General features: G+C 41.2%; 3 protein-coding genes across 13 annotated transcripts; 2 read left to right on the top strand and 1 right to left on the bottom strand.

Moving 5' to 3' along the window:
* Window positions 1-497: 497 nt before the first annotated feature.
* med1l (mediator complex subunit 1-like) lies at window positions 498-25,026 on the bottom strand. Of its 4 annotated transcripts, none has more exons than XM_071484763.1 (18): window positions 24,876-25,026; window positions 23,607-23,675; window positions 5,929-6,020; window positions 4,636-4,711; window positions 4,461-4,515; window positions 4,145-4,271; window positions 4,036-4,064; window positions 3,796-3,867; window positions 3,634-3,708; window positions 3,202-3,287; window positions 3,061-3,120; window positions 2,765-2,885; window positions 2,522-2,646; window positions 2,306-2,427; window positions 1,965-2,163; window positions 1,750-1,845; window positions 1,206-1,308; window positions 498-929 (listed from the first exon to the last, which is right to left on the bottom strand). In XM_071484763.1, the coding sequence occupies exons 3-18, from the start codon at window positions 6,016-6,018 to the stop codon at window positions 608-610; spliced, it is 1,758 nt and encodes a 585-aa protein (XP_071340864.1). In that variant the 5' UTR covers window positions 6,019-6,020; window positions 23,607-23,675; window positions 24,876-25,026; the 3' UTR covers window positions 498-607. The 4 variants fall into 4 exon arrangements, with proteins under 4 accessions (XP_071340864.1, XP_071340862.1, XP_071340865.1 ...); XM_071484761.1 differs by lacking the exons at window positions 23,607-23,675; window positions 24,876-25,026 and adding exons at window positions 6,238-6,308; window positions 6,391-6,531; XM_071484764.1 differs by lacking the exons at window positions 23,607-23,675; window positions 24,876-25,026 and adding an exon at window positions 7,031-7,052.
* ralaa (v-ral simian leukemia viral oncogene homolog Aa (ras related)) lies at window positions 5,859-13,131 on the top strand. 8 transcript variants are annotated; one of them, XM_071484773.1, is made up of 5 exons: window positions 5,859-5,991; window positions 8,871-9,004; window positions 9,090-9,298; window positions 9,514-9,688; window positions 9,824-13,131. In XM_071484773.1, the coding sequence occupies exons 2-5, from the start codon at window positions 8,891-8,893 to the stop codon at window positions 9,944-9,946; spliced, it is 621 nt and encodes a 206-aa protein (XP_071340874.1). In that variant the 5' UTR covers window positions 5,859-5,991; window positions 8,871-8,890; the 3' UTR covers window positions 9,947-13,131. The 8 variants fall into 8 exon arrangements, with proteins under 8 accessions (XP_071340874.1, XP_071340870.1, XP_071340872.1 ...); XM_071484769.1 differs by having other exon boundaries at window positions 5,870-5,991; window positions 8,766-9,004; XM_071484771.1 differs by lacking the exon at window positions 5,859-5,991 and adding an exon at window positions 6,568-6,708.
* Window positions 14,012-23,222, top strand: cdk13 (cyclin dependent kinase 13). The gene is made up of 14 exons (XM_071484760.1): window positions 14,012-16,213; window positions 16,812-17,378; window positions 17,494-17,652; window positions 17,767-17,906; window positions 18,116-18,286; window positions 18,386-18,575; window positions 18,692-18,748; window positions 18,866-18,967; window positions 19,083-19,160; window positions 19,693-19,809; window positions 19,905-20,036; window positions 20,142-20,338; window positions 20,690-21,190; window positions 21,685-23,222. Exons 1-14 carry the CDS (start codon window positions 15,069-15,071, stop codon window positions 22,383-22,385), a joined length of 4,257 nt encoding a protein of 1,418 aa, XP_071340861.1. The 5' UTR covers window positions 14,012-15,068; the 3' UTR covers window positions 22,386-23,222.
* Window positions 25,027-27,099: the final 2,073 nt, after the last annotated feature.

Here is a 27,099-nt window from a genome sequence, read left to right as displayed (position 1 = left end):
TGTGCAAAACTTCATTTTCTTAAAGGAAAAAATGACTAAGCGACTAAGAGTGCTTAAACGCTACTAGACTTCTGTCGATCAGGCCGACACAATCAAGCCACATCCTTCATGTTATTTATGCATCAGAGTCATTTCATGCAACAGAGCTACTTTTTACTTTAATATGTAGTGTGTTGATCTCTATTTTATTATCATGAGCCATCGAGAATGCAGTATGTACTTTAACAATGTCTGATTGGCTCATATGGTACCAATGAAATTGGCTCTTGGCTGTCTGAGAGAGGTCAAATGCCAAACCTCAGACCTTTACAGCCAGCAATCTCCGCCACACTGGAATGCATAGTAAGAAGCACTTCAGCATTCTGCAGGAGATGGAGGAGGTCATACACTAACAAATAACACAGCATCTTCAGGCAAAAAAGAGCAAATTCAAGGTACATGTGATGTATGTTTCCTGGTTATACTGATTTGATGTGTGAAAAAACAAAAAAAACAGCTACTTTACCAAAACATTTATTAATTTCTACTAAAAAAAAGAACGAACACACATTTTAAAACACTTTGGGACATCAAAAAGTGGTTTAGATTAGCTCTGACAGGTGATCATTTAATGTGAAAACACACCCACAGGAGTGAACGGGTAAGGGTTGACAGGAGGGCTTGTATTTATTTCAGGAGGAAGCTCAGAATTGGCGACAGACATGGCATAGCAGGCAGAGCCGGAAACACTGAAGCTGTCCTCTGGCACAGCTGCACCCTGGGGCAACTCAGTCAAGGCGCTGTTAGTGTCTGTCACAGTGGTACTCGAGGGAGCTGACTGGTCATCTTCGGCCTCTGTGGTGGCCAGGTGGCTTGGAGAAAGTGGGGCAGAAGCGATTTCCTCAAGCTTTCTGTATAATGTTCTCAGGGTCACAGGAACAGACATGCACCTGAGTCATAAACACACACACAGCATCAGAGAGATTCGATTATGGCTGGAAAGGAAAGATGTCACTTTCCACACTTTGGTTAAATTTACATTTTTTTTTTTTTTTTTTATTAAATGATTCATCTTGTCAAGACATCACATTGAAATCACTTAATTTTAAACTTGCTGCGGTTGCTTCAGTATTGATCCTACTAAGAGGAGAAGCCCAGAGCCATCAATTATATGTATGCATCCTCATAAAACTGTAGAGCGAGGAGGGAAAGTTATGAAAGCCTACCTCTTCATAACAGAGGAGATGTATTCATCCACGGACGGATCACATGTCCCTGCTCCAAACAATCTGCAGGTAATCTGATGAGAATCTGATATGTTCACCAGCACTATAGACAGAAATGCACCATTAAGTCAGTTTTTATTTCATATTTGCCATTTTCCTGATGTCATATTATTCACAAAATGTGGATTGCAATTGGACATTAATACTGAAAAAAAAAAAGAAAAATACTCATTAAAATATCCCACATTCCTAGGTAATGTATTCCAATGACATTTTTTATTTGACCAACAGTCTAAAAACCAAAGATATCCAGTTTGCTATTATGAATAACAAAGAGAAGCATCAAATCCTCACATTTTAGAAACAGGAACCAGGGAATGTTTGGCCCTTTTTGTATGAGAAATGACTATAAATCAGTTTAAATTAATAAATTTTCTGTCAATCAACTGATCAGTTAAAATCGATTAATTCAGATTTTGAGGCTCTCACACAACAACTGTGATACTTTTAACTTTAGTAAAAACATTCAGTGTTAAATGCTCACAGACGGTGAGGGAGTCCGTGTCGGGGGGGTGGAACGTCACAGAGAAGCTGGTGTCAGACTCCGGGAGGATTTCAAAGTGCAGGTCACAAACTGAACCTGATAACGAGATTCATCGATGAAGCATTACATAACTGGAGAAAAAAGGTTTGCTGCCACTTGGCAGGGATGAGCGTCTCTATATTGCCTGTGATTTTGTAATGTGAAACTCCTCCTACCTGGACTGGCACACTGAGAAGTGACACAGCTCCTCAGCAGGGTGTTAATAACACACTGGTGGCGCAGCAGGTCCAGTATAGCTGGGACATGTGCAGGGTGGGTGAAGGGAACACTGTCCATCACAGTCGCTATCTGTGTGGGCGCCTCCCATGCAGCTCCAGGGAGAATATAACTGTGCATCACACCACCAGGAAGAGGCTGGAGGGAAAAAAAAGGACTGATTCCTTTTCTGCTATATATTATACATCTATGGGTTGCAATAATAATTTAGCTTGAACCCCATTATCTTTTGTTTTAGCTTAACGCCAGTGTGTTGATCCTTAAAGCAAAACATACATACTACTGTAAAAATTGTGTCCTGCTCATCTAATGTCTCCCCATGGCTGTTTGGACTGGGTGGACCTCTTGACAGAAGCTTGGGTAAGGGTGCCCACTGCAGGTCAACATCTGGTATGGTCACATCTATGAAATATCACAGAGGAAGAACAGGTGAGCATGTGTCACTTGAGACAAAGTCTACATTTGATACGATATTTCCTGTGAACAGTTACCTCACCTGTAATTTGGCTCAGCTTGTTTACAAAAGACATAATCATTGGTACAGCTGGCCGCAGTTTGAGGAGAAAGCAGGCAGGCAGCGTCTCATTCAGCACCTCATTCAGCGGCAGGAACACAGGATAACTGCCAGAGGACGCAGTTATACTATATTATTACCACTGGCACCGACAGTCGCAGTCACTGTGGGGTGTTAAATTAAACACTATCCTGATGAGTGGGAGATTAAACAGTAACACGTTACCCCTGGGGATCCAGCTGTGGAGGCTGTGGGATCACAGATGCCATCTGGAGGTTGTGAGTTACATCACTGACGCCGACAGCCACCTGGGCTGCGTGGACATCTGCCTTCATACCCATTATTTCTACAAAAACAAATGGCTTTTTAGAAAAATTTACATTTGTTTTAAAGCCTTCCCATGCTTACAGGAATGTGCCTCATGCATTCAAACATGGCATTCAGATGCAAAATCAACAGGTCTGTCAGTAAATGATTTTAGTTTACCACCAAGGTAATGCTGCATTTGTCTGGCATCTTACGTGAATCTGTTTGCTTTACATCAGTCGGGGCGATATAGAACTGGATAGTCAGGGGGCAATCTGGAATGAGAAACTTTGTCAATTTTAAATATTTAAAGAAAAAATGTGAATATGCCAAAACTGATATTTTTGCATCTCTACCTTCTTTTCCAGCTATTAGACATCCGATCCTTCCATGGTTAATCGTGTCCATTTGGGGGTCAAAGTCCTTTGGTACCCTGGAAGCACTGTAATTGAAATGATTCCAATTATGATTATTTTCTCAATCAATCATCAAGTTTATGAAAAATGCCCACCACAACTTCCAAGAGATCAAAGTGATGTCCTTAATTTTTATTTCCATGCAAATGTCAGTCAAAACCTAAAAAATATTTCAATTATGATCATTTGATTTAAAAAAAAAAAAAAAGAAAAGTAGCAAGTCCTCATATTTGAGCAGCTGAAACCAGGAAATATTTGGAATTTTATGCTTGAAAAAATGACTGAAACAATTAATTGATTAATCAAAGCAGATGATTGACAAATCGACTGATTTAAAGAAGTTTTTTGGCATTTGTGTGTCATGTTTCTCACCGTAGCAAATTAGATATCTGCTGGAAGTCTCTCCCGAGAGATTGTAGAGATGTAAACAGTTTTAATTTGATTTCACTGGGGGAAAATAAACGAGGAAATAGATATGTGACTACAAGAGGCCCAAAGATAATTGCAAGATAAAAATGTTTTAGGAGTGTTTACTTGTCTCCAGGGATGTTGTACTGGGTGAAGAGGCCTGCCAGTTTCATGGAGAAGTCAGCAAAATTCTTCAACCTGCGTGGGCAGCCAGGAAACAGGAGAATCAGCATATGATCTGTAATAATTTATCTTTAGCTAATCATTGAACTAGCTTCCGTCATGTTCATCTCTCATCTCCAGTTCAGCAGTGGTGGCTGCAAGTGAAATGTCAAAGTCTAAATTTACCATCGCTCTTCCTCTTACCTCAGCAGCTGCAGAAGGGACTCACTGGACTGCAAAACAATTTCATTTTATTAAACACACAGACTAAAAAGGGGAGCGCTGTGAATGGCCGAATGGAAACAGCACTTACAGTAGGGGATCCTCCCTGTGGGGCCACCTTCACCTCCTCCACCCCACCACACGGCAACAACACCACCTCCAGGTAGAATAAGTCTGCTGTGAGGTAGCATGTGGCCTCGGTAACATGAAAGCCCATTCTAGATAGGAAACGTGAATGTGAGAGAAAATGGGTGTAACCACAATATATCAATAGAAGAAATGTTACTTTATTAAGAGGTGCCTATAGCTAATTAAAACTAAATAAGACCAATAAAGATATATGTGGTTGGGCTGTGAGATCAAAGATCACAGGGCTAAAAAACTGCATTGATAAGTCGTCTCTTTACCCTTGTTGTTTGGCTATCATTTCCAGACGAGACCTCATGGTGTTCATAGAGGACACTGAAACATACAGAGCCTGACTTAGATGTAAAGTGAAATACATGAACTAAAATACATACAGAATGACCAGTATATTGTTTCTGGTTTTTTTTTTGGGGGGGGGGGGGGGGGGGGGTTTACCATTGAATTCTTCCTGGAGCCTTTCTAGGGATCTAACCAGTGGCTCACACGGTTTGGATTCATCTCTGGATTTCTCCTATTAGGGGACAATGAGAGGAAAAAAAAAAAAAAAAAAAACAACAACAATGGACCAATTGTGTGGCAACGGCGTCCTTGTGTACGCAGTCTTTGGTCCTGTCGGCCCATCCCGCCATGTAACACACAAACTGCATGACACCATGGCAAAGAGAACAGTTGACATTTGGATGCTTTGCACTTTGGGATGGGTAAAGAGCAGGAAGCCTACAACAGGCTTTTCCAGATACACTGTGCATTGCCCTCTGTACTTTGTTTTAGAGAAGACTGGTCCTACAAGAGCCCTTTTTAACATGAGTGCTGGCAGGAAGCTGTATGAATAAACCCAGCTGCCTTATCCTTTTGGACCACACATCCCTTCAGACCACCAAGTAATCAAGTGTCTTTACTAGACTCCAGAGACTGACCACTGCCAAGCTCCACTTCGTATTAATCCAGAAGTATTATCTACCCTGCTGCTCCACCCATGACGAATCTAAAGAAAACTAACCCACCCTCTCCTCAAGAGCCTCAGCATACAAGCAACTATAGGCCAGCTAATACACTTTAGAGTGCAGACTCTGCAGACTTTCTGTTGAGTGTAAAACACATTGGAATTTATGAAGCTTTGCTAAACCTACAGCTAAACAATATATATCTACAAGTGGAGAATATTCAAACCTTCCCAGCATAATGGTAGATCTGTGTAAATATTTCAAAAGCTAAGGACTGAAACCAACAGATAATAAATGTCTTGCCAAACAGGAGGCCTAGCCAAGCCGAGGCCATAAAGAAGCCTAATTAAAATGAGAAAAACCAGTCAAGCAACTTTGTTTTGTTCCAAAAGGCTTAGACTGACTACACATACTGTGCAATGTGGTTGACGAGAAGTGAGCGAAGATGTGATAACCGCCAATGCACAAACTGCTGATCAAACAACAAAGACTTGAGTGTTCCAGGATACATGATCTCATTCTCAGCGCATCACCGCACCAGTTTCTGATTCACGGCACATCATCATATTAAAAAATCCCTCCAGTAACCAAACTGTAATTATCAGTTTTCTCTACACAACAGATTAGGGGATAGTCTTAAAAAGCCTGCTAATAGGAATTTTGGGTGAACTCCATCATTTGCATTAAGGGGGGGAGGGGTGAACCACCCGATGAGTCAATGTGAGGAGAATAAAACATGAGAGAAGATGACCAGAGGCAGTGAAATGACTTTAATGTGTCTCACCATGCATCTGCGGACAAGCTGAAAAGTGTCATTCCAGCTCCTCTCTGCAAACTTCAAGTGCAGGTCAGAAATTCTGGACTTTGCTTTCATCTCTGAAGGAGAAAAAAAAAAAAAAAAAAAAACTTAACTACAGTATTCACTCCCTGATATTTGTAAAAGCCATGTGGGGAAGCTTTTAAGTATGTCCTTTCAGTGGACAGTCATTTTTTTTTTTTTTTTTTTTTTAATTAAAGATAAACAGTTAATTGTGTGTTTGGAGAATTTGGAGTTTGCAGTAGTTTTGTAGTCAAACACTAAAACCAACATTACCTGACCTGTGAAGGTGTCTTTCAGTGATGCTGACTTCACAGAGGGTCTTCTCCTGCGCAAACCTGACAACACTTAAATGCGGATCAGCCAATTAATCAATTACCAGGCGTCCACTGCCCTTACTCTGCGTTGTGTTTTTGTGCAGTGTCCTACCTCGCAGTAAACCAAATATAAGTCAGAAATGGCGCTCTGTTAGGAAATGTGAGCAACATTATTTTATGAATAGAGAAAATTACTTAATTTGACATTCAAAGGAAGAGTAAAAGTGAGTGTTATCTGGTTCTCCCTGGCGGGCGGGCGTTGTCAGACGGAGCCAAGCCCACAGGACGCGCAGTCAGTCTGCTGCTAATAGCCACCAGCCAGCCGAGCCTCTGGAGTTAGCTGCGGAGCTAGCCATGAGCTAACAAGTAGCTAGCAGAGTCTTTTTCATTTTGCCACCATAACTCAGCCTTCGCCAAACGCCGTGCCAAGGTGAACACTGTTAAATTTACCGGTAGGTGAAGTTGTGCACTCAAACGCCGTGATTGTGACGGTTGCCGGTGGCCGCGTTTGCTCTGTTTTCTCGCCGCATCATTTAGTTGTGATTAGCCGCTTGTTATCTGCTTGCTAGCCCTTTGCCTGTGTAGCTGGCCACCCTAGCTGGCTAGCAAGGAGGGCGCCGCTGAGTTTGAAAGCATCGACCTGAACATCTGTTGCTAGGTATCTGGTTTTATGAATTTGTTATTTATTTATTTTTTTTAATGTGTGGTCTGAGCCGCCGCCTTCATTACGAACTTCCGCAGATGTTAATTACCTGTTAGGTGACGGACAGGTGAACCTGCTTGGTAGGTTAGTTAGCTTGTTAGCCCCATCGCCCACTGTAGTCAATCTGGCATGTCAGCAGCTAACTTGCTAATAAGTTAACATGATTATAAGAGTACTGTTCGCTGTTACTTGTCATTTTTATTGTTCTAATCATAAAATAAAATGGTCACTTTCTCTTATTGTATTCTTGGCGTGCCTCTGTTATTAGCGTTATTTAGCCATTAGTTGTCAAATAGTGATCCGCTGATAGACTTGCTAAGCGGGTATGATGACATTACACCTAATTTTGTAGCAATAATTGTCACCTAAATACTGGTTATTGCTATTGTATTGCTTTTATTACCTTGAATGCATAACTTTGTGTAGGTACTTTCATTGTGAACGCTTCTTCTGGACTTAATACCCTTGAGTTGATAACATATGTCCATATGTCAGCTCATATATCTGCCCTTTCCACTCACTACACGTTAATTATAATGTATAATGTACACGTTGATTAACAGAATATTTCCTTATAATCATTTGTTAATAGATATATTTCTATACAGTGGGTGTTAAGCTGGTTAAGGTAAAATGACATTGTCTTCAGCGCTAAATCGTAATATTGACTTTCAGTGCTTAGACCTTGTTTTTAATTTGTATAATGACTTATTGGCTGCTTTCCCACATTTATCCCTGATCACCAGAGGTCTTGCGTTGGCCTGTAAAAGGAAAGGGCATCAGTAGTGTCCACTGATGACATCATGTCATTCCCATAGTCTTCTTGGATAATCGGGTATGGGAAACAGATCACTAAATCTATGTGACATGTGTCAGATCTTATCCACTCCTGTCAAGAGTTTGGAAAATAGTGTCAGTTCTTACCCAGGAGCTTCAAAAAAAAGTTTTATTTCTTTGCCATATGGCTTTCCCAGAGTTCCTCTTGGGTTAGTGGAATTTGTATTATTTATGTTTGCTTATCTGCATGTCATCAATCTTAGCTGTTTTTCTCAAAGGATGCCACAAGCAGTGTTTTTCCACAGATTGCACATCTTCTGTCAGACATCCAACCCTTAAAAGTTGACTGCATCCAAAAGACAGCTTCTGATTTGCTATTTTGCTGATATATAGGATTAATCAATTAACAATGCACCTTCCTGGCAGACATTATTCCTTGTCAAAATTCATGTTCATGCAGATATTTTAAAGGAAGAAATTATAAATACATTTCACAATTCACTGGTAACTCACTGTAACTAGCGTCTGCCAAATGAGTACATTTAAATGTAAATAATAAATTGTTTGAATCACCCAAATCATTTCAGCATATTGAATCTGTGAATGCTGCCATGGGTGTTACCTTTTCCATTAATGAAATGTATTTTTGTAACTTTCTTTGCCATTGAAATATAAAGTACAAGATTCATTACTTTAGGAACATGTAATATTTTTACACACACACAGCTACAGGGAAGGATTGATGATGAGAAATACTGATTATTAAGTGGTCATTTTTATTCTATATTTGCTGTAGTCTTGAAAAGCTACAAAGAATAACCCCCTGCACTGCATTTGTAGTGTAATGACTGTTTCTACTGGTTGATTTTTTATTGTAGTGGGATTTATTGCCACGAGACACACTGATGGCTGTGCAATCTAACTGCTGAAATGGAAACTAGAGCCCCAGAAGTGATGATGAAACATTTTATGATTGTTTTCTTTCTTTTCCTTTTCTGTCTCCCCAGGAATTATCATTCAGCTCTTTGTTGCAGCTGCAGTCCAGACTGATTTTTACCCTCTTCATTTCACAATCCTGCCTCCTCCTTGAACTTTCTCCCTTTTGCACTCAGATCTCTCAGTACACAGAGCCATGGCAGCTGCTAAGCCAAAGGGGCAGAACTCTCTGGCCCTTCACAAAGTGATTATGGTGGGCAGCGGGGGCGTGGGGAAATCGGCCCTCACTCTCCAGTTCATGTATGATGAGGTGAGCAACTTACACCACAGTTATGCAGTTAAAAGGTGAAAAAGTTTTCTTGTCGGTGTAATGAATCTTATTTTTCCCCTCCTAGTTTGTTGAAGACTATGAGCCGACCAAAGCAGACAGTTACAGGAAGAAAGTGGTGCTGGATGGAGAGGAGGTACAGATTGACATACTTGACACAGCTGGACAAGAGGACTACGCAGCCATCCGGGATAACTACTTCCGCAGTGGCGAGGGTTTTCTCTGTGTATTTTCCATCACAGAACTGGAGTCGTTTGCAGCGACAGTAGACTTCAGGTGCAGTTGCATGATTTGATTTTAATACAATGCTTTCTCATCCCTTAGAATTTAATTAAATTTACTGTTTGATATTTTTCTACATTGAAGCGCTTGGCTGTTTTTTGACATTTTGGAACCTCATTAAAAGAGCTGGACTTGGTGATTTGTGATGGAAGTCAGTCAGTATTTTTACTTACTTAATTTATGGCTGAATGGCGTTTCCTGTTTTGCAGAGAGCAGATTCTGCGGGTGAAGGAGGATGAGAACGTGCCCTTTCTCTTGGTTGGTAACAAGTCAGACTTGGACGACCGACGGCAGGTTAGCGCAGACGAGGCGAAGGCGCGTGCTGAGCAGTGGGGTGTGTGCTATGTGGAGACTTCTGCCAAAACCCGTGCCAATGTTGACAAGGTTAGTCTGATCAGTGAAAGATAAGTATCAACTTGGCTAAAGTTGAGTAAGCTAAGTTGATCTGTAGCAGGGAAATTTGATCCCTTGTTTTTTTTTCGTTATTCTTTTTTTTTTCTTTTTTTTTTTTTTTAACAGGTGTTCTTTGACTTGATGAGAGAGATCCGGGCAAGGAAAATGGAGGACAGCAAAGAGAAGAACGGGAAGAAGAAAAGTAAAAGTTTGGCCAAGAGAATTAGAGAGAGATGCTGTATTTTATAGTGGTAAAAGAGAGCAGGATAGCTGCTTATGTACATATACATTTCTCAGACTTTTGCATTTATTTTGTGCCCACACCTGACCATGACTTTCTGTTCCTGGCTAACAGGACATCTGACCGTGTGTCAGGGAGTAGTAAGGTGGCACTCCATACACCATTTATAGCTCTAACTTTTTATGTGCTGACACTCCAAATAACTTATGTACTCTCTCTCTCTTACTCTGACCACATTACAGAGTGTAATAAATGGATGGTGTTTTAATTTAGGCCTAAGCTTGACAAGAGGCTAAGCCCTGAAATGTTACAAAAACCTTTCATTGTAAAGTTTGATGTGTATAATATATTCAGACAACTGTGCAGTGCAAGTTCAAAAGAAAAGATAAAATGAAAGTGTCAGAGCCAAGGTTTAAATGGGGGGGGGGGGGGGGGGGGGGGCTATAACTGGAGCTCAATACTGGAAAGCCCCACTTCATATAATTAGTCCACCGTCTTTGGTAGGAAATGTAGGTTAACAGACTCAGCAGTGTAGTGTCAACCCCGAATTCATCAAGTGCCACCAAGGAAATGTACATTACACTGGTGAATCTCAGAAACATTTTAGTTGAAGGATCATTGCATTACTGAAGCCAGAGCTGAAATTTGTTGCCATTCCTATTTGTTGTTTTTACACCTCAATTTTACTGCGTGGTATGGTTATCAACACTTCATTTTTATGTATAATGTCAAACTTTTTTCCTTCTCTTCATCTCCTCTAATCATATCAACCAGTGTAAGCTGAACGCACTAATTTTCTTTCCCCTTCCAGTCACTTTGTTGAGTCTTCTCAAAATGCACAAACAACATTGATAATTACCCTTAAACCTGTGAGGGATTTTACAACACTTGAACTTTTTTCAATTCTAACATTTCAGAAGTTTTACCTCACTCGGCTAATGAATTTCATTGCCTTTTTTATTTTTTTGCAAGGACGGAATCCCTGGTGCTCTGATAAAAGGTGATTCCATAACACTACATCCTTTACATGCTGTCTTTAACACAAGATGATGATAAAATAATTTGCTTCCAGACATGTAAAGATTTCAGACTTTTAATCCCCCTCTTTTTTTAATTTTAAATTAAATTCCTTAAAATTGGGAGTAAAGTGGGAATAAATTGATGACAGATTAATTTTAAGATAGAAAATGTCAAAAAGGAATGTAAAATGGTAGCTGTCCAAAAAAAGTTTCTCAGTCACCAAAGAATACGCTAGCTAGTACAAACAAGTGCCCACTTTTTAATTGAAGTGAATGACATCTTGCTGTGGTGAGCTTCAGAAGTTAGCACCACAGTGCTGGCGCAAACACTATCTTTGTAAAACAGGCGGAGGCAAAAGTTGAAGGAGTGTCAGGGGAAGGGGAAGGATTACATTTGAAATGGCCTTGGAAAGAAATGCAAGGTTACGAGGGCTGTAGTAATTCATGTACAGTGCATCACTGTTGCCTCTCTGTCCATTGTGAATGTGAATAATCCCTACATGCTCATCCTGTTTGCCTGTAATCTCCGGCTGCCAATGATGTGCAGAGTTTAGAGTCACTGACATTCTACTTTGTTTGCCTTTGTTACATTCTGTGCAAGCCTACCCAATGTTACAATACTGTAGTAACATCTCAATGAAACACCTGATGTGTTCCTTTGGTCTTGCTCATGTAGTTGAGTTAAATTCACAAGTGAAGATTAATGCAGTGTAAGAATTGGCAACATGAGAATGCAGCACATAATTAACAGCGAAATTGCATAGACCAAAACACCATGAAATCTGCCCTCAATTCTCTTAGTTTCCCTTTATGACTGAGCCTCTCTTTCTTTTTCAACCACTTCTAACTTATTTTAAATAACTTATTTTTATTCTTTTTTTCAATATTTTATTGAAGTCTGACGAACATCCAGAGATTCTTTTTGCCACGTTTCACACTGATCCAGTTTCGATTATTAACATAAGAGTAAATGTGAGTGTGTGTGTGCATTGCGAACAGCAACAGCTCACAATTTACATTAAAGGAGTCCAGCAACCAGTAGGATGCCCAAGACTGACGTCTATGCAAAAATAATTGGTTTGCAAAGTGGATGCGAAACTTGGAAACAGTTCAAAGACATTGTCAGTGTCTGCAAACGACACTGACAACGATAGGACAGGGAGTAGAAGCACTTGAACTTGAATGCAGTTAAGAGATCTGACCACAGCTTAGAAAATCCATCATCATCCAAAAGTTGTCAAGCAGACACAAGAATGTCTCATTGACTCCTGAGTTATAATACATAAACACTTCACATGTTTTTGCTTACAGGCTTTGTTTGTCATATATTTCAGTGTGTTAATTGAACAGAAACAGTAATGCATAAGAATGTCTGTGGGATTTCATGTTTACTGAAAAGCACACAGTAGAGGGAATTTCGGAGTTTCAAAATGGGAGGGTGAGACTGGATATGTGACCGATTGTTGGGCAAAATGCTAGTAACCCATGGCATCAATATGTTTGGAAAGTAGTGTGGTTTAATATATTCTAAGGGCTAACCACCAGTACACCATACCATGATTGAAACGCCCCTGAAAGTTAAAGTGACAGGCACAAAAACTGACATAGAATATAGGAATCGCAGTCTGTTATGGCACACCTTCCTATAGCTTACGGCCATTACATTAATTAAGTGCTGTGTGTCGACATTGTTGAGGATTGCAGAAGCTACTTTACTGACAGTCACCACCATAGTGCTTGCTTACTCAAACATTGGCTTAAAACACTCTCATTCATGTTTCAGTGTTTTAAAGGAGCAAACATGATTCATAATCATTCTTTGTCTTCATGAATAGTTAAATAGACTCGATGGTCCAAATATTTTCAGCTGGATACTAAAACAGATGTTTGTGTGGAAGCTATGAGCAAATTGTCCTACTGGGTATTCAAATAACTTGTTTTGCCTTTTATATAAATGCCCTTGGAATAAAATAAAAAAAAAATAGATATCCATGTCTTTGATTGGATGGTTGTATGTATGCCATCGGTTAAATGTTTCCTTCATGTTTACTTATTTTAAACATAACCACTAATGTAGCCTATCTGCTTGTGACTGCAAGAGGTGAAGCTTACATTTCAGTTCATTTTTGTGAGGTATTTGGAAATGGCAAATAAAGTGGATATTACTAATAACATTTTCCTGATGTACTCAGATATTCTTTGTTTGAAGATTTCTCTCTTGGCTTGACTTATTGCAGTGAGGGGTGCAGACTGTTATTTAGTATATAAGGTGGAATTTGACATTGCTAAATTGTCCTTGTTCCAGTAAATATGTTTTCAAGCACAGACAACTTGGTGATGCCCATATTTTTGTTTACACATTCACACTGATTCTTCGTGCTGCACATAGGTTTTTCCTAATGCTTGACTATGACAATGTCATGGAGGATGGGATGTGGGGGGGGTATTGATTTACTGTAGGACAAACATGGCTACATTGCAGTTTGTGTATGTTTTCTCAAAATACTGACTGATAAAAGACCTGCATTACCGTGTGGAGACTATCGGTAACGTATTTTATGAACGTACAAGTATTTTTCAGATAATGAGTCACTCTAAATATATTACAGCATTTAAAAACATGATTTAATAGTGCATCCATGCACAAAAGAAGACTTTTGTATGCATTTATTGATGTAGCATTTTTTGTATGATAATTATGGAGTTACATTTTCTTTTCTTTTGACAGTTGACTTATGTATTTTGCAGCTGTTGATGTGAATTAGTTAACAAAAAAATTAAAAATGTAAAGACCATACATTAAGTAAGAAACACAATGCCATTTAGAGAATCTAAGGTAAAATATAAAGAAGTTAAAAAGAAATTAGGTGAATGAATAAATACTGTAAAATATGATTCTATACATGCAAATCTCATACAAAGGAAAAACTCAACATAGGGTGAAAACAACGTTGTTAGTTGATAATATGTAAGATTTTTTACATGTATATTCTAGCCTCATTAGGTATAAAGAATTTCTATGTTAAAGCCAAATTTTATTCCGAGATCTTCAATTAACTGGAGGGAGCGGGGTTATGTTTTGAAGGTGTAGGGGTCAGGGGTTCCCCTTGGTGGTGACGTCACCACCGAGCTGGATGACGCATAGGCGTATGATTGGTCCACACCGACGCACAAGGCCTGTAGTTTGAAAGCTGTCTGGGCCCAGGCGAGCTGCACCGTTAGCCACAATCGAACAAAGTTACAATATTTTGAAATAAATTTAAGAGATTTTTGAGCCATTTTACCCGAAAAGACGTGGGCTTCTTTTGGACAATGCGGTTGTCAGAGACAGCAACTACTTGACTGGATACGAGGGAGCAGGCTTGTTTTTGAATGGCATTGTTTTATTGCATCTTGACTGAGTTGCCTTGAACTCCACGCAAGGAGAAAAGAAAGCTAACTGGCTAAATTGCTAGCGGCGGCTATCCAGCAACTCGTGTGCTATTCACTTCCTTGTTGCACACAGGAGTGCGATGGAAGGCGAGAAGAAGTTTGTAAGGAGGAGACGGAGTTTTTTACCTCCACTTTAACACTATCCATTGAATGGATGTACATGCTTGCGTGAACCGCAGCTTTTCAGAAGAACTGGATTTTTAATTTGGATGGACTCTGGGCCTGTGCTTTGACCATGAAATGGAATGCGACTGTGTAGCTGGACATAGCTAGTGGAGGCTAGCTGGCTAAACCGACTAGCATTAGCTAGCATATCTGGGAGATGTCCGTCCTGGAGCACAATGGTTGAGTATCGACTGGCTCTGTAACTAAGTACCATAGTGTGGATTTTATGTGACGGAATCTGCTGGCACCAATTCTCATTAATTACCTTCTGTGGTAACTTACTTTATCTGGAACATCAATCGTGCTAGCTTTGCAATGCTAATGTTAAGCTCGTGATTTAGCTAGCTAGCTGGCTGGCTGTCTAATTGTGAAATAGCTGTAGCGTTAGCTACCTAGCCTGTTACACAGCTAGTCCAATGTTTTGTTCCACGACACAACAAGGGACATAGCTTAGGTGAAGTAAATACTATTGACATTATTCTCAACGTGGCTGTAGCGTTTATATTGTGGATAAATGCCTAATTCAGACGTGCTTCGCGACGGTCGGGGACGGAGTCCCTCTGCACAGAGAAATGCTAACAGGCAGGATAGACGTAATAAACCAGGGAGCGGTGCTGCTCAGCGAGAGAGACACCGTGAGAAGAGGCGGTCATCGGCTTCTAGGAGAAAGAAACGCAGGCAGGCCAAGGAAAGAGACTTGTGGCACACTGGTACAGCGGAAGACCCAGACAATGATCGTAAAAGCACTTTTGAAAAAGAGATTGAACTTCGGACATTGGTAGAGTATGACGACGTGAGCTCCCAGTCAGAGCGATTTTCTGGGAGCCCCTCTCCTAAACTTGACCTCCATGCTGACCGGCTCTCAGTGGACCGACTCAGCGATGTTGACTATGACTATAATGGACCAGCATCCCCAGACAGAAGTCAGCCGAAAGACCGGGAGGCAGTGTGCCTCAGCAAAGACGAACAAACAAGAGGACCATCTGAAAAGAGCAAGCAAGAGAAGGAGCCAGGGAGGAAAAAGGACCTCCAGAGTCGTGAGAGAGACTCTTCAAAAGCTCGGAGTGGAGGAAGCCTGAGTGGCTCTAAAAATCACAGAGACACTACAAGGAGCAACGACAGAAATGGTAAAAGAACATCTACATCTCAGTCCTCACAATCTGCAGATAAAAGGGATTCAAAAAGGCACAGAAGTAAAACAAGATCTGATAAAGAGCCCCCATCTGCGTACAGAGATGCTCCGCAATCTTACAGAGATGACCGTGAAGACCTCAGGGCATACAGGAGAAGTCCTGGTTTTAAAGCAGAAAGTCCCTATGGGACATCATACTCGTATAGCTACCAGTCTCCTGGTGGTTATAACCAGCTGATATCTAGAAGAAGTCCGACTTATGGGAGCAAAAGACTCTCTCCCAGTTCCACATATTACAACCGGGACGTAGATGTGTATGGGGCATATAGCATGCCAAAGTCGCCCAGTTCATACTCCAGCAACAAAAGGAAGCGATCCCCTGTAAGCCCAGCGAACTGGCGGAGGTCACCAAGTTATGGCCGACACAGTCCGTATGAACAAGGGGAGTTTGGTTCAAGTCCTTATGGAAACCGCAGGAGATCACGAAGTCCATACAGGAAGTCCCTGAGCCCAAGTCCAGATGTCAGGTGAGTTACTTACAAAGCAGCTAATAGGATATGGTGTGCTTAGTTTGTTGCCTGTACTCTAATAGTATAGTGTACTAATTAGATTTGTTGTGATAAGCAGGTGCTGCTTCACATTTAACAGATGATGATTTAGGATTATGCCAAAATTTTTCCTCAGAATGAAACACTTTTCACCATCCTAGCTCAACCAAATTCAACACAGATGTAGTTTTTTTTGTGTATTTTATGACCAACTGGGCATTAATCCTACACAACAGCCGTTGTAAATTTTTAGTTTGAAATGATTATGCAACTCAACTTATTTATTTATTAAGGCCTTATGTTGTCTTTCAATATTTGCTGGAATGCCAATGCAACCGCAAAAGCTTTTGACCAGCCAGTCCATTAAGTGAGAAAAAGAGCTTTGCACATGATAATGTGTGGTTGGTACAATGGCTGTAATAACTTGCTTGTTATGTTTCTCTACGTGGCACAACACTCAAACTTGGATATCCACCAAATTTCCTTCATCTTTTGCAAGTAAATGCAGCAGTTATGTGGAAAAGTTTGTAATGAAGAAGGATAATATGCAAAGGTGTCCTTGTCATTTCCTTTCCAGGCGACCTGCTAGATCACGTAGCAGAAGTCCTTATTCATCCTCAAGACATTCACGCTCTCGCAGCCGTCACCGCCACTCTCGCTCTCGCAGTCGCCCCTCTAGCCTCTCACCAAGCACCCTCACCTTCAAAACCAGTCTTGCCGCTGAACTCAGTAAGCAGAAAAAGGCTAAAGCTGCTGAAGCAGCTGCCAAGGCCAAGAACTCCAGCAACACATCTACTCCCACCAAGGGTTCCTCATCTGCTCACCAACCGAGTCCTAAGACTAATCACACATCCAGGAAGGGTCGCCCTCCTTCTCCACCTCAACCAGAGAAAGGTCCCAGAACTCCAACATCCAGCCAGCCCCAGTCTCCCTCTGACAGGTCATCCAAGAGGACCACCGAGCACCAGACCAGCAGGGACAGAGATGGAAAGGGGAAGGATGACTCTGTACATCGGGACAAGAGGAAAGCACCAGCATCTGGACAGGGCAAAGACAAGGAACGAGCCACTGGTCCCATTATGTCTACTCTGTCATCCATACCATTGCCCCAAACGGTTCTTGAGCACATGAATAAAGGAGAAAGGTATGTTTGTGATGCTAATTCAGTTGACCTAGAATTTTAATGCACTTTTATACTTGATTGTCTAGACTATCTCAAACTCTCTCTCTCTGTATCTCCTGCATTTTCTTGATATCAGCTTGAAGGACAGCTCGCTATCAGGGAAGAAAAAGTCAGAGAGAAAAGCCCGTCAGCTTCTGACCGACTTGCCTCTCCCCCCTGAACTTCCTGGTGGCACTTCGTCCCCGCACAGCCCCCCTGAGGACAAAAAGTCACAAACAGTTCGCCGTAGACCTAAGTATGTTATGGTGCATTTCATGCTCTTTGGTGCATTTCTGCTCATCTTTTCCTTTGCTACTATATGTTGTATATTCACATTGCTTCCTTTGAAATGTTTTCTTGTAATTCCCAGAATTTGCGGTCCAAGATATGGTGAGATAAAGGAAACAGAGATCGATTGGGGCAAACGCTGTGTGGACAAGTTTGAGATCATTGGAATCACAGGGGAAGGCACCTATGGGCAGGTGTACAAAGCTAAAGACAAAGACACTGGTAAGTTTTTTTTTTTTGAAGTTGTTCATTTGTAAACTCCTCATCACCACTGTAGATGTTCTGTACAAGCAAAATAAAGCTTGGTGATGATTATATCTTTTTAAAGTTTTGTCTAAAGTACAAGTGGACACTGTCATAGATAGATCTGTTCTGCATGAGACCAGCTGGTGATCTAGTTTTGAGGCGCAGTTCTTCTCTCTGTTTCACAGCTGAAATGGTGGCTTTGAAGAAGGTTCGACTGGACAATGAGAAGGAGGGCTTCCCGATCACAGCCATCAGAGAGATTAAAATTTTGAGACAACTGAACCACAAGAGCATCATAAACATGAAGGAGATTGTCACGGACAAGGAGGACGCTCTAGATTTTAAAAATGATAAAGGTACATTCTGTAGAAGTGTCACAGTTACTCGATGATCCTATAGATTTCTCTGACGTGTGGGCTTTTTTGGTTACTAAATCTTCATTCCTTCCATCTCAGGTGCTTTCTATCTTGTATTTGAATACATGGACCACGACCTCATGGGTTTGCTCGAGTCTGGTCTCGTTCATTTCAACGAGAGTCACATCAAGTCTTTCATGCGACAGTTGCTGGAGGGTCTCGATTACTGCCACAAGAAAAACTTTCTGCACAGAGACATTAAGTGCTCCAATATTCTTCTCAATAACAAGTAAGTCCTCAGGATCTCTGCAGTCAACTAGAATGATCACCCTATGTTTTGTTACAATCTCAAGCATGTTTTTCGAGCTGTAGTTAATCAATGTTGTTTTTTTTCCTCCTAATCAGAGGTCAAATAAAGCTCGCAGACTTTGGTCTTGCTCGGCTGTACAACTCCGAAGAGAGGTGAGCCTCCTATATCCCAGCTCCTGAGCTTTCTAGCTGTATCAAAGTTTCGCGTTCTATCTTTTATTTCCATCCTTGTGTGTGATTTAAGATAACAATCTGTATTCTCCTTTTCAGTCGACCTTACACCAATAAAGTGATCACACTATGGTACCGTCCCCCAGAGCTGCTCCTGGGGGAAGAGAGGTACACTCCTGCTATCGATGTGTGGAGCTGCGGGTAAGAGCAGGACTCGTATGGACTGATAGGAAGTTTACATATGTTGTGAGGTCAGGCTATCAGGTCAGTGTCACTCTTTTGTTCTCATAATCATGTCTTGTTTTGTCTGTCACAGATGCATTCTGGGAGAACTGTTCACAAAGAAACCCATTTTTCAAGCTAATCAGGAGCTTGCCCAGTTGGAGCTTATCAGGTAAGTGTGGGTTAAAATTGTTAATGTATTACTTGTAGGTTTTAGTTCTCATGTAGTGGTGCACTCATATCTAGAACAGGAAGAGAAAGTGCCACCAAATCTCCCAGTGATGGTCTCAAATTGACCATAATGCCGCACAGCCATGAGATGCTTTTTGATTAACAGGCCTCACATTATTTTGTTGTTCCCTCGTTAGAGAACAAATGAAGGTCGTAGTAAGTAAAAATCTTGAAAGTGTCTACATTTTTTTTTGTTGCAGTGTGCTATAAAATGGAAGAAACATTTTAACTTGCTCTCTTATTTACTTCCTCACTTTGCAAAATACGATACTGGTGACAGTGAGAGAGGAGAGAAAATAAACTAGTGACAGTAAATGTGATGCACTTTAAAGCAAGTGAGGCCAGTTCTCCAGCTGTTGGCAGTTATTGAGGGATATGTAGTGGGGTATGTAGGAAGTTGCTGTTGTCTGTTAGGTTCACACATAGCTGTATTCTGCTTTTAAGAAATGAATTTCTGTATTTCTGCCCTCTAGCCGAATATGTGGCAGCCCCTGTCCTGCTGTCTGGCCAGATGTAATAAAGCTTCCCTTCTTCAACACCATGAAACCAAAGAAACAGTACAGGAGACGGTTAAGAGAGGAGTTTGCTTTGTAAGTCAATGTCTGTGACATCTAATCATATATTTATGGCTTGGACCTTCTAGCAGTATGTTTTACCGCGACCTTGTGCTTCTGTTGTTGTTCAGCATCCCTCCGTCTGCCTTGGATCTGTTCGACCACATGTTAAACCTGGACCCCAGCAAACGCTGCACAGCTGAACAAGCGTTAGGCAGCGAGTTCCTCAAGGATGTGGACCCAGACAAGATGCCCCCACCAGAGTATGTTTTGGTTCATGTAGTGTCAATGTGCTATTCCTACTGTGCATAACCAGGGCTACCAAATCCTTAACGTTTTCTCGACGTTTACTGTGTCCATCTTTCCAGTCTTCCACTGTGGCAGGACTGTCATGAGCTGTGGAGTAAGAAGCGTCGACGACAGAAGCAGATGCCAGAGGAACTGGCAGCCCCTAAGGCGCCCCGTAAAGAGCTGGGCCTTGACGACAGCCGCAGTAACACTCCCCAGGGCTTCCCTGCCCCTGGAGGTATCAAAGCCCAGAATGCAGCTGCTTCTGCACTGCTCGGTGAGTCTGACTATTTTTTGTACTGTCAAATGATTAGCTTATTCGTCACTGGTAAAGAACTTTGAATTACACGAAGCTGTATGAAAGTTCCTGTGCAAATAAATACTGTTATTTATTATATATATATATATATATATATATATATATATATATATATATATATATATATATATATATATATATATATATATATATATATATAATGGATATTACAATAACATCACACATCATATTTATTATTATTAAAGCTCCAGATAAAGCTGGAAAATAAACCAGGATATCCCAATCATCCTGGATATACGTCCCAAAGGTTAAGAATGATGCTTAGGTTATTTTTCTGTCTTCTTACAGACCCAAAGGGTCCAAACTCCCAGTTGACGCAGGAGCAGCTGGCAGTCCTCCTGAACTTCCTCGGCCAGCCCAAGAGTGCAGTGAACACGGCCCAGTTTGTCCAGTCCATGAGCACAAAGGTCAACCAGGAGACATTACAGCAGCTTTCCAAAGCCCTAGCTCCCACTGACCCAGCTGAGCCTCCTGCTCAGCCCACACCTGCGAAGCCTCCCCAGCCCGCTGCTCCTGCAGGAGTGCCCCGTACCCCCCCGATGCCCAAGCCTCCTTCGCCCCCCATTTCTGCGCCGTCAGGTATTCCAGAAGGAGAGGCTGCAGCTGCCACTCAGACAGCCATGACGATGCTGCTGGCTCAACTCCTCCAAGCTCAACAGGCTCAGAGGCAGGAACCCGGTGACGGTGTAGAGGGAGCAGAGAGCACAAACCCTGCAGGAGCAGCACCAGGAGGACCTCTTCTACCTCCAGAGGTCAAACAGCCTCCAGAGCCCAGCCCAGTTTCTCCAGGTAACCCTTTGTCTGTTAAATATGTTCAGTGACACAGCTGGACATAAAATGCAATTTCTCTTTCCACTTGAGGCCCTGCAAAGCTATTTTCTCCCTTCATTTGTTTTAAAAAGGTTTTGACCATATGTCATTGACAGAACATTGGTTTACCAGATCAAATCATGTATAATGAAAACAGATTAGACTAATAATGCTTTCCAGAGAAAGTGGTCAGCAGATGGAGGATGTCAAGTATGTGCAAAACCACTAAAGTATATCTCCAGATGGATCATGGTCTGTCAATTAAAATTAGTGTTAAACAAGAAATCGACTTTTTCCAAACCGTTTAAGATTAGACTGAGATAAGAAGCAGGGAAATCACATTACAGGAACACATGAAAATGGTTTAAGGAGGTCGGAGACAGATAAACAAAATAAATTGAATAAATAAAACAAAGAATTGAGATTCCAGTACATTTCAATCCCTAACATAATGTTATCATTTTGTTTACTAGTGTCTGAAGTAGGTGGAGTGTCAATCCTGCCCCCAGACCAGAGACCACCTGAGCCCCCAGAGCCACCTCCACATGCTGACCTGGACTACCGGCAGCCTCCACCTGAGCCCAAGACAGGCCATGCTCCCCCCATTGCATCTGCAGGTGGAGGTGATGGTGGGAGACCTCCAGAACCAGACTACCCTCTTCTCCCTACCGCAGAAGGGCCTGGATACGGGGGAGAGTACAGCCATCCACCGCCTCCACCCTTCACACCTGCAGGGTTTGGTGACAGCTACATGGGTCACATGTTAGGTGGAGGCCTGCCTCCTCACACTCTGAGAGAAGTGTTTAGTGGTCCTGGCCAGGCTGCTGGCTCCTCCTCTGGTGCAGGGGTTCTGGCACCAGCCCACCCAGACCCCTTCCCTCAAGGTGCTGGAGCCACTGGACCCAGCAGCATGGTGTTCACTGGGGACAAGGACCACCGTTTTGAGTACAATCACAGCCCCTTACCTGTGGAGGGACAGCCCAACCCCAGCGCTATTCACCTCTACAACCACGCCATGGCTAGAAAGGATGGTGTACCTCCTCCCCCACCCATCCCAGCACCAGGACAACCCTGGGGCTCCCCTTCTCAAGTCGGGGCTCCACCACTACCCCTAGGCTTTGTCCCACATGTGAACTCAACAGCAACAATCAGAGGACGAGGACTGCCTTTCTGAAAGACTGGAAATCTGACATGGCAGTTTGTGACAATGGACAAAAGGCAAGAGGACTCTTATTTTGAGCCTGAAGCCTCTCAGGCCAGACCAGAGGGATCTGGAGATGCACACTCAGTTTGTAATAACTTAAATCTGTGTAAGGCATTGTATTCCTCCTCAGTCTGGAATGTGGAGTACGTTGCAGAAGGACAGCGGAATAACCCCGGAGGAGCTTTTCTCGCTCATACCATTTTCATATTTTTTTGTAATCTATTCTGCTGTCTTTTAAATTAAACTTTTACCTTTTTTGAGTGTACATTTATCAGGCAGGTAAATTTTAAATCTCTACCGTAAGCCTGTCTGTAATTGCTCCAGGGCAGACTAGTATTAATGTTTTGCACTACTGACTGAAGTAGGCGGAAACAATTTTAGCTACAAAAGGAAATGGATGAAGTGCTTTACCTGCACAATTAGAAACATGACCAGTAATGTAGTGTCCTCTCTTTTTTATGGCCGTGATTATGTTGAAACGATGACGGCTCAGTTGATTGGGTTGATGGCTAAGGTATCAGCACAGGGAGCTATTTGAGAAAAAGGACTGTTAGTTCCAGAGACTGGTAGCACTTGGACAACGGCAGGAAATCTGATCTGACTTAATGGAGAAAGGCTGTTTTCACTTTCAATTCCACTTGCCTTTTTGCCAATAGGTGTTGTAAATCATGAGCAAAACAAAACACACACATAACCCGAAAAGAAAACAATGTCTCTTTTTTTTTTTTTTTTTTTTTTGTACTAAAATGATTTTGTCCCCCCTCCCCCCTCCTTTGGCAAATGTTTATTAAAGAAATGCCAACAACATATCATTGCCTCTTTAATTGCTACAGATTGTTATTGAACGTCTCACATTCTGCTTGTTTGATTCGTTGACTTCATAGATGACACCACTAGATGGCAGTGCCATGTCAAACACCACCACACACACTCACCTGCAGTGTGTGCTCGATGGAACATGAATATTGTCTGATTCAGATTGGCATTCAGTGCTGCATCTGTAGGCAAATGTACTCGCTTGTCAGTCTCACTCAAAACCAACAGACCTTACCTGGCAACCATGATTTCACTTGTGCTAAATCTTGATACTTGAAGCATATACACCATTCACAAGAGGACAAGCCCCCTAGAGTGATTCAATATAATGCAAATGCACATTTTTTGCAGTGATAGTGGCATGAAAACACTCACCTTATTTTTTAAATTTTTTTCCACAAGACAGCCAGGTTAGCACCACCGAGACTCTCAAGGGAGACATGGCTAAGGAGATAGCAGCACACATCAAGTTTTAGACAACATAATGCCCAACCTCAAACACAAATACAGAGCAGTGCAACTGTCAAGAAGAAAGAAAACGTTCCAATGGCTGACAACTCCCAGTGGACTCAATCTTCAAGCACTTTACCTTCTAGTTTGAACATTATGGGAAACAAGTTTCTCAAAGATCACAAACCAATCCTCCTGCTTGCTAGCACTTACTGCCAACTTCGATTTGAATTTTTCTTGATGTCAATAGACCTTTTTGCCATTTTCACCTCTATCAAATAAGGAGTGGCTTTCAAAAGAGAATATTGGAGAGACAGCTTGCATCAAATAGGGATATATTCACGAAACAGGAAGTGTATTTTCAGAGAAATCCAGTTTGAACAGTCTATAATGTACATCAGCACATATACCTGGATAAAGATGTATCAAAGTATTATCAAATTAAAAAGAAAAAACAACGTAATTCAAAGATGGAAATCAAATTATTTTCGTATTAGGTTTAGTTGAGTCACTATTTAAAATGCACCACATAATCAAGACACTCCATTACTCTACATTCAGGAGGATCCGAGTACAAGACTTGTACTAGAAAACCATCTAATAGACATTAAAGGCTGCCTAACTGACCTTAAATGCAATAACAAACTACACAGGGCAGTAAATGTATAATAAAACTTGATGCACAAACCACATCGGAGCCACAGTTGAACAAAGACATAGTCCACACACATCTGTCCTTTCTGTTACCCATCACATCCACATCTGAATTTGTCACACGTCACATTGCTGGTGATGAAAAAGTGATTATCTCAGAGGGGTTCCGTTCTGCAAAGCTAATTCAGAAACGTGGATGGCAGCTAGTCTGTGATTAATATGCCGTGGATGATGGATTGCTGAAAATTTACGGTAGCTTCAGTGGGACTGGCAGCATCATATTTTTTGTGTGATTGATTGAAACAGTGAGTGTGATTTAAAGAGAAGATGAGAAGAAGGGGCAGAGTGAAGCAGGCAAGGGTTTTAACCAAAGCATCACTCTTCACACTTTTGTAAGTTTATTGAATCTATTAAAAAAAAAACCATCAAAACGCCCCCTGACCAGAAATGACAATAATTAAATACAATGTCTCATCTGCCCATTGACCTTATTTACTTTGTTTTTGTGTTAACTTAATGAATAAACACATAAAAACTCACCAGGTCTTTGTTTTGTCCTAATATTTCCGTTTCAAACGTTGGGTGAATGTAACCAAACACCAGCAAAAATAACTTAAAACAAAAACAACTCTTTTACAATTAAGTTTCTGAAAACAGGGTGCAAACATTTCAGCACACCATCCACACCAAACAGAGAAGCTGTGTACAGGTGAGCTGATTACCCAGTCACATGACTTCCTGTCAGGTAACCAAAAAAAAAAAAGAAGAAAAATTTCAATGAATCCACTCAGACAAAATCCAAGGAATAAAAACCAATAAGTTTTAAATTAACAGGAAAAGTGTACTTGTAAACAATACAAAATAAAAGTCAGTCTCTGTTCCAACTATTAAAGGAAAAGTTTGACATTTTGGTAAATAGACACTTGTTCAGAGAGTTAGATGAGAAGACTGATATCATTTTCATGTCTGTTAAATTCTGGACACAAGGACCAAGCCAGGCAGGTACCCCTCCTCCTGTTTTTGTAGATTTAAGTTAAACAAACTGTCTGCTGGTGCTAGCTTTATACTTACCCTAGCGATATGACAGTGGTATCAGTCTTCTCATCTAGCTCTTGGCATTCAAAGAAAATACACACACTTCCCAAATGTCAAACCATCCCTTTTATTGAAGCCATGTGATGTTTACACTCAGGCAGTCAAGTTGCAGTCCATTCCAACCACTGGAAATATATACATACAGTATGTTTTGTGCATAATTTTAGGCACATTTTCCCAAGGTTTAAACTTAAACTAGTGTTTAAAAGAAACTTCTGTCCTTCCCTGCAATGCTTGGCTGTACAACACGAGTGTGTAATACGAGTTTGAATGGCTGTTTGATTTGACAGGGCTTAAGAGGTTTTCACATTTAAGAGCAGAAAACTACCTGAAATGAGAATAAGCTTAGTAGAAATGCTTTTGTTTTGTGTATCCTAAAAGGGTATTCTTTTCTATTTCAATGAATACAAAAGCTCAAACAGACAACTGTAGAACATTACATGAATTTATTACAATACAACTAAGAACATGACTGCCACAAATACTGATAAGAGGACAGAAAAGAAAATTATAATAACATGATTGAAAAAACACAAGATGAAGTGTCTTACAAACTGTGCCAGCGGAGGTTATTTGAAACACAATTCTAAGGGGACAAGTAGTTGTAATGAATTTTTACTCTTGATACCTCTCAAGGATTTTTAAAAAGAAACCCACTTTGTTTTGAAAGGCTTCAAAAACAGGAAAAGATTTTGAAGAATCTACATCTGTCCTCTGAAAGCAATCCCCGGCCTTTTCAGAAATGTCAGACAGGATTAAAATAACAAATATAGATGGGATTGATATTTTTCGAGGTGGGTGGTAAACGTGGTTGTGGAGAAGGGCACAAAACAGCCATGCTGACAAGAAAATTGGTAAAAAAATGGAGGAACAAAAAAAAAAAAAAAAGGGATAACCCAAAACGTCTCATCACAGAAATGCTCACAGCATGGTCTCAATTTTCTGCTGTATGCCAGTCTTTACAAAGTCCTGGTACTTCTTCTGATTCCCCCTCTCTTTGTCACTCAAACTTTTCTTTACGTACACTTTAGAAGACCTTTAAGAATCTAGACTGATTCACTAACTATGTGCTTGAATCTCTGAAAAAGGGGAGGACCAGCAAAACGCCATACATGCACATTGCATTGCAGATGTTTGTGTTCTCTCTAACCACTGCACCGCCAGGTTGAGGCACAGTGTGGTGCTAAAGGACTGGAAAGGAAGCTGAAAATCAGAAGCCTCTCAGTCTATCAACCAGATTCAATAAACCTTACAAAACGGGAAATTACAACCATGGTGTACCTTTCACCCTTGAACCAAAGTCCATAAATATGGACACATGCCTACTAATAGTGATGTCTGACAAGAGGTACTGACAGAATGAATTCATTCTGACTCCAATGGCTCAGAAGCGTGAAGGAGCCGGCGGAGGGCTGGAGACTTTCTTCAACTTCGTTACCTGCCGGCTCTTGTTGAAAATGGAATACAGCCAATTTCATTATGATCCACAAGCTCATCATATTGGGCTAATCAGACACTTGCCTGGACTTGAGCTTGTTAACTCATTACTGTTCCACGGTGGCTCGGGGACCGGATGAGGCGGTACCTGTGCTAAGTGTTGACAGTCGACTCTGGAAGAGAAATAATTAGGAGTTAAGGATGATTTACTGAAGAATTAATGTGCCGACTT

The sequence above is a fragment of the Trachinotus anak genome, unplaced genomic scaffold, assembly GCF_046630095.1.
Source record: "Trachinotus anak isolate AG129_WGS33_773 ecotype Australia unplaced genomic scaffold, CSIRO_AGI_Tana_v1 ptg000009l, whole genome shotgun sequence".
In the NCBI taxonomy this organism is placed as follows: Eukaryota; Metazoa; Chordata; class Actinopteri; order Carangiformes; family Carangidae; genus Trachinotus; species Trachinotus anak.
Note: the sequence above shows the minus strand (reverse complement) of the source record. Positions and strands in the feature narration are given on the sequence as shown.

Excerpts from the sequence above, each read along its gene's own strand:
- med1l (XM_071484761.1), bottom strand. The coding sequence starts at position 6,449 with ATGTTGCTCACATTTCCTAACAGAGCGCCATTTCTGACTTATATTTGG. Across the intron at positions 3,288-3,633 it reads CAGATATCTAATTTGCTACG|TGCTTCCAGGGTACCAAAGG; the intron begins GTGAGAAACATG and ends TTTCAATTACAG. Across the intron at positions 3,121-3,201 it reads TCTAATAGCTGGAAAAGAAG|ATTGCCCCCTGACTATCCAG; the intron begins GTAGAGATGCAA and ends TTCTCATTCCAG.
- ralaa (XM_071484773.1), top strand. The coding sequence starts at position 8,891 with ATGGCAGCTGCTAAGCCAAAGGGGCAGAACTCTCTGGCCCTTCACAAA. Across the intron at positions 9,299-9,513 it reads GCAGCGACAGTAGACTTCAG|AGAGCAGATTCTGCGGGTGA; the intron begins GTGCAGTTGCAT and ends CCTGTTTTGCAG. Across the intron at positions 9,689-9,823 it reads CCCGTGCCAATGTTGACAAG|GTGTTCTTTGACTTGATGAG; the intron begins GTTAGTCTGATC and ends TTTTTTTAACAG.
- cdk13 (XM_071484760.1), top strand. The coding sequence starts at position 15,069 with ATGCCTAATTCAGACGTGCTTCGCGACGGTCGGGGACGGAGTCCCTCT. Across the intron at positions 17,653-17,766 it reads ACAGTTCGCCGTAGACCTAA|AATTTGCGGTCCAAGATATG; the intron begins GTATGTTATGGT and ends TGTAATTCCCAG. Across the intron at positions 18,576-18,691 it reads AATATTCTTCTCAATAACAA|AGGTCAAATAAAGCTCGCAG; the intron begins GTAAGTCCTCAG and ends CCTCCTAATCAG.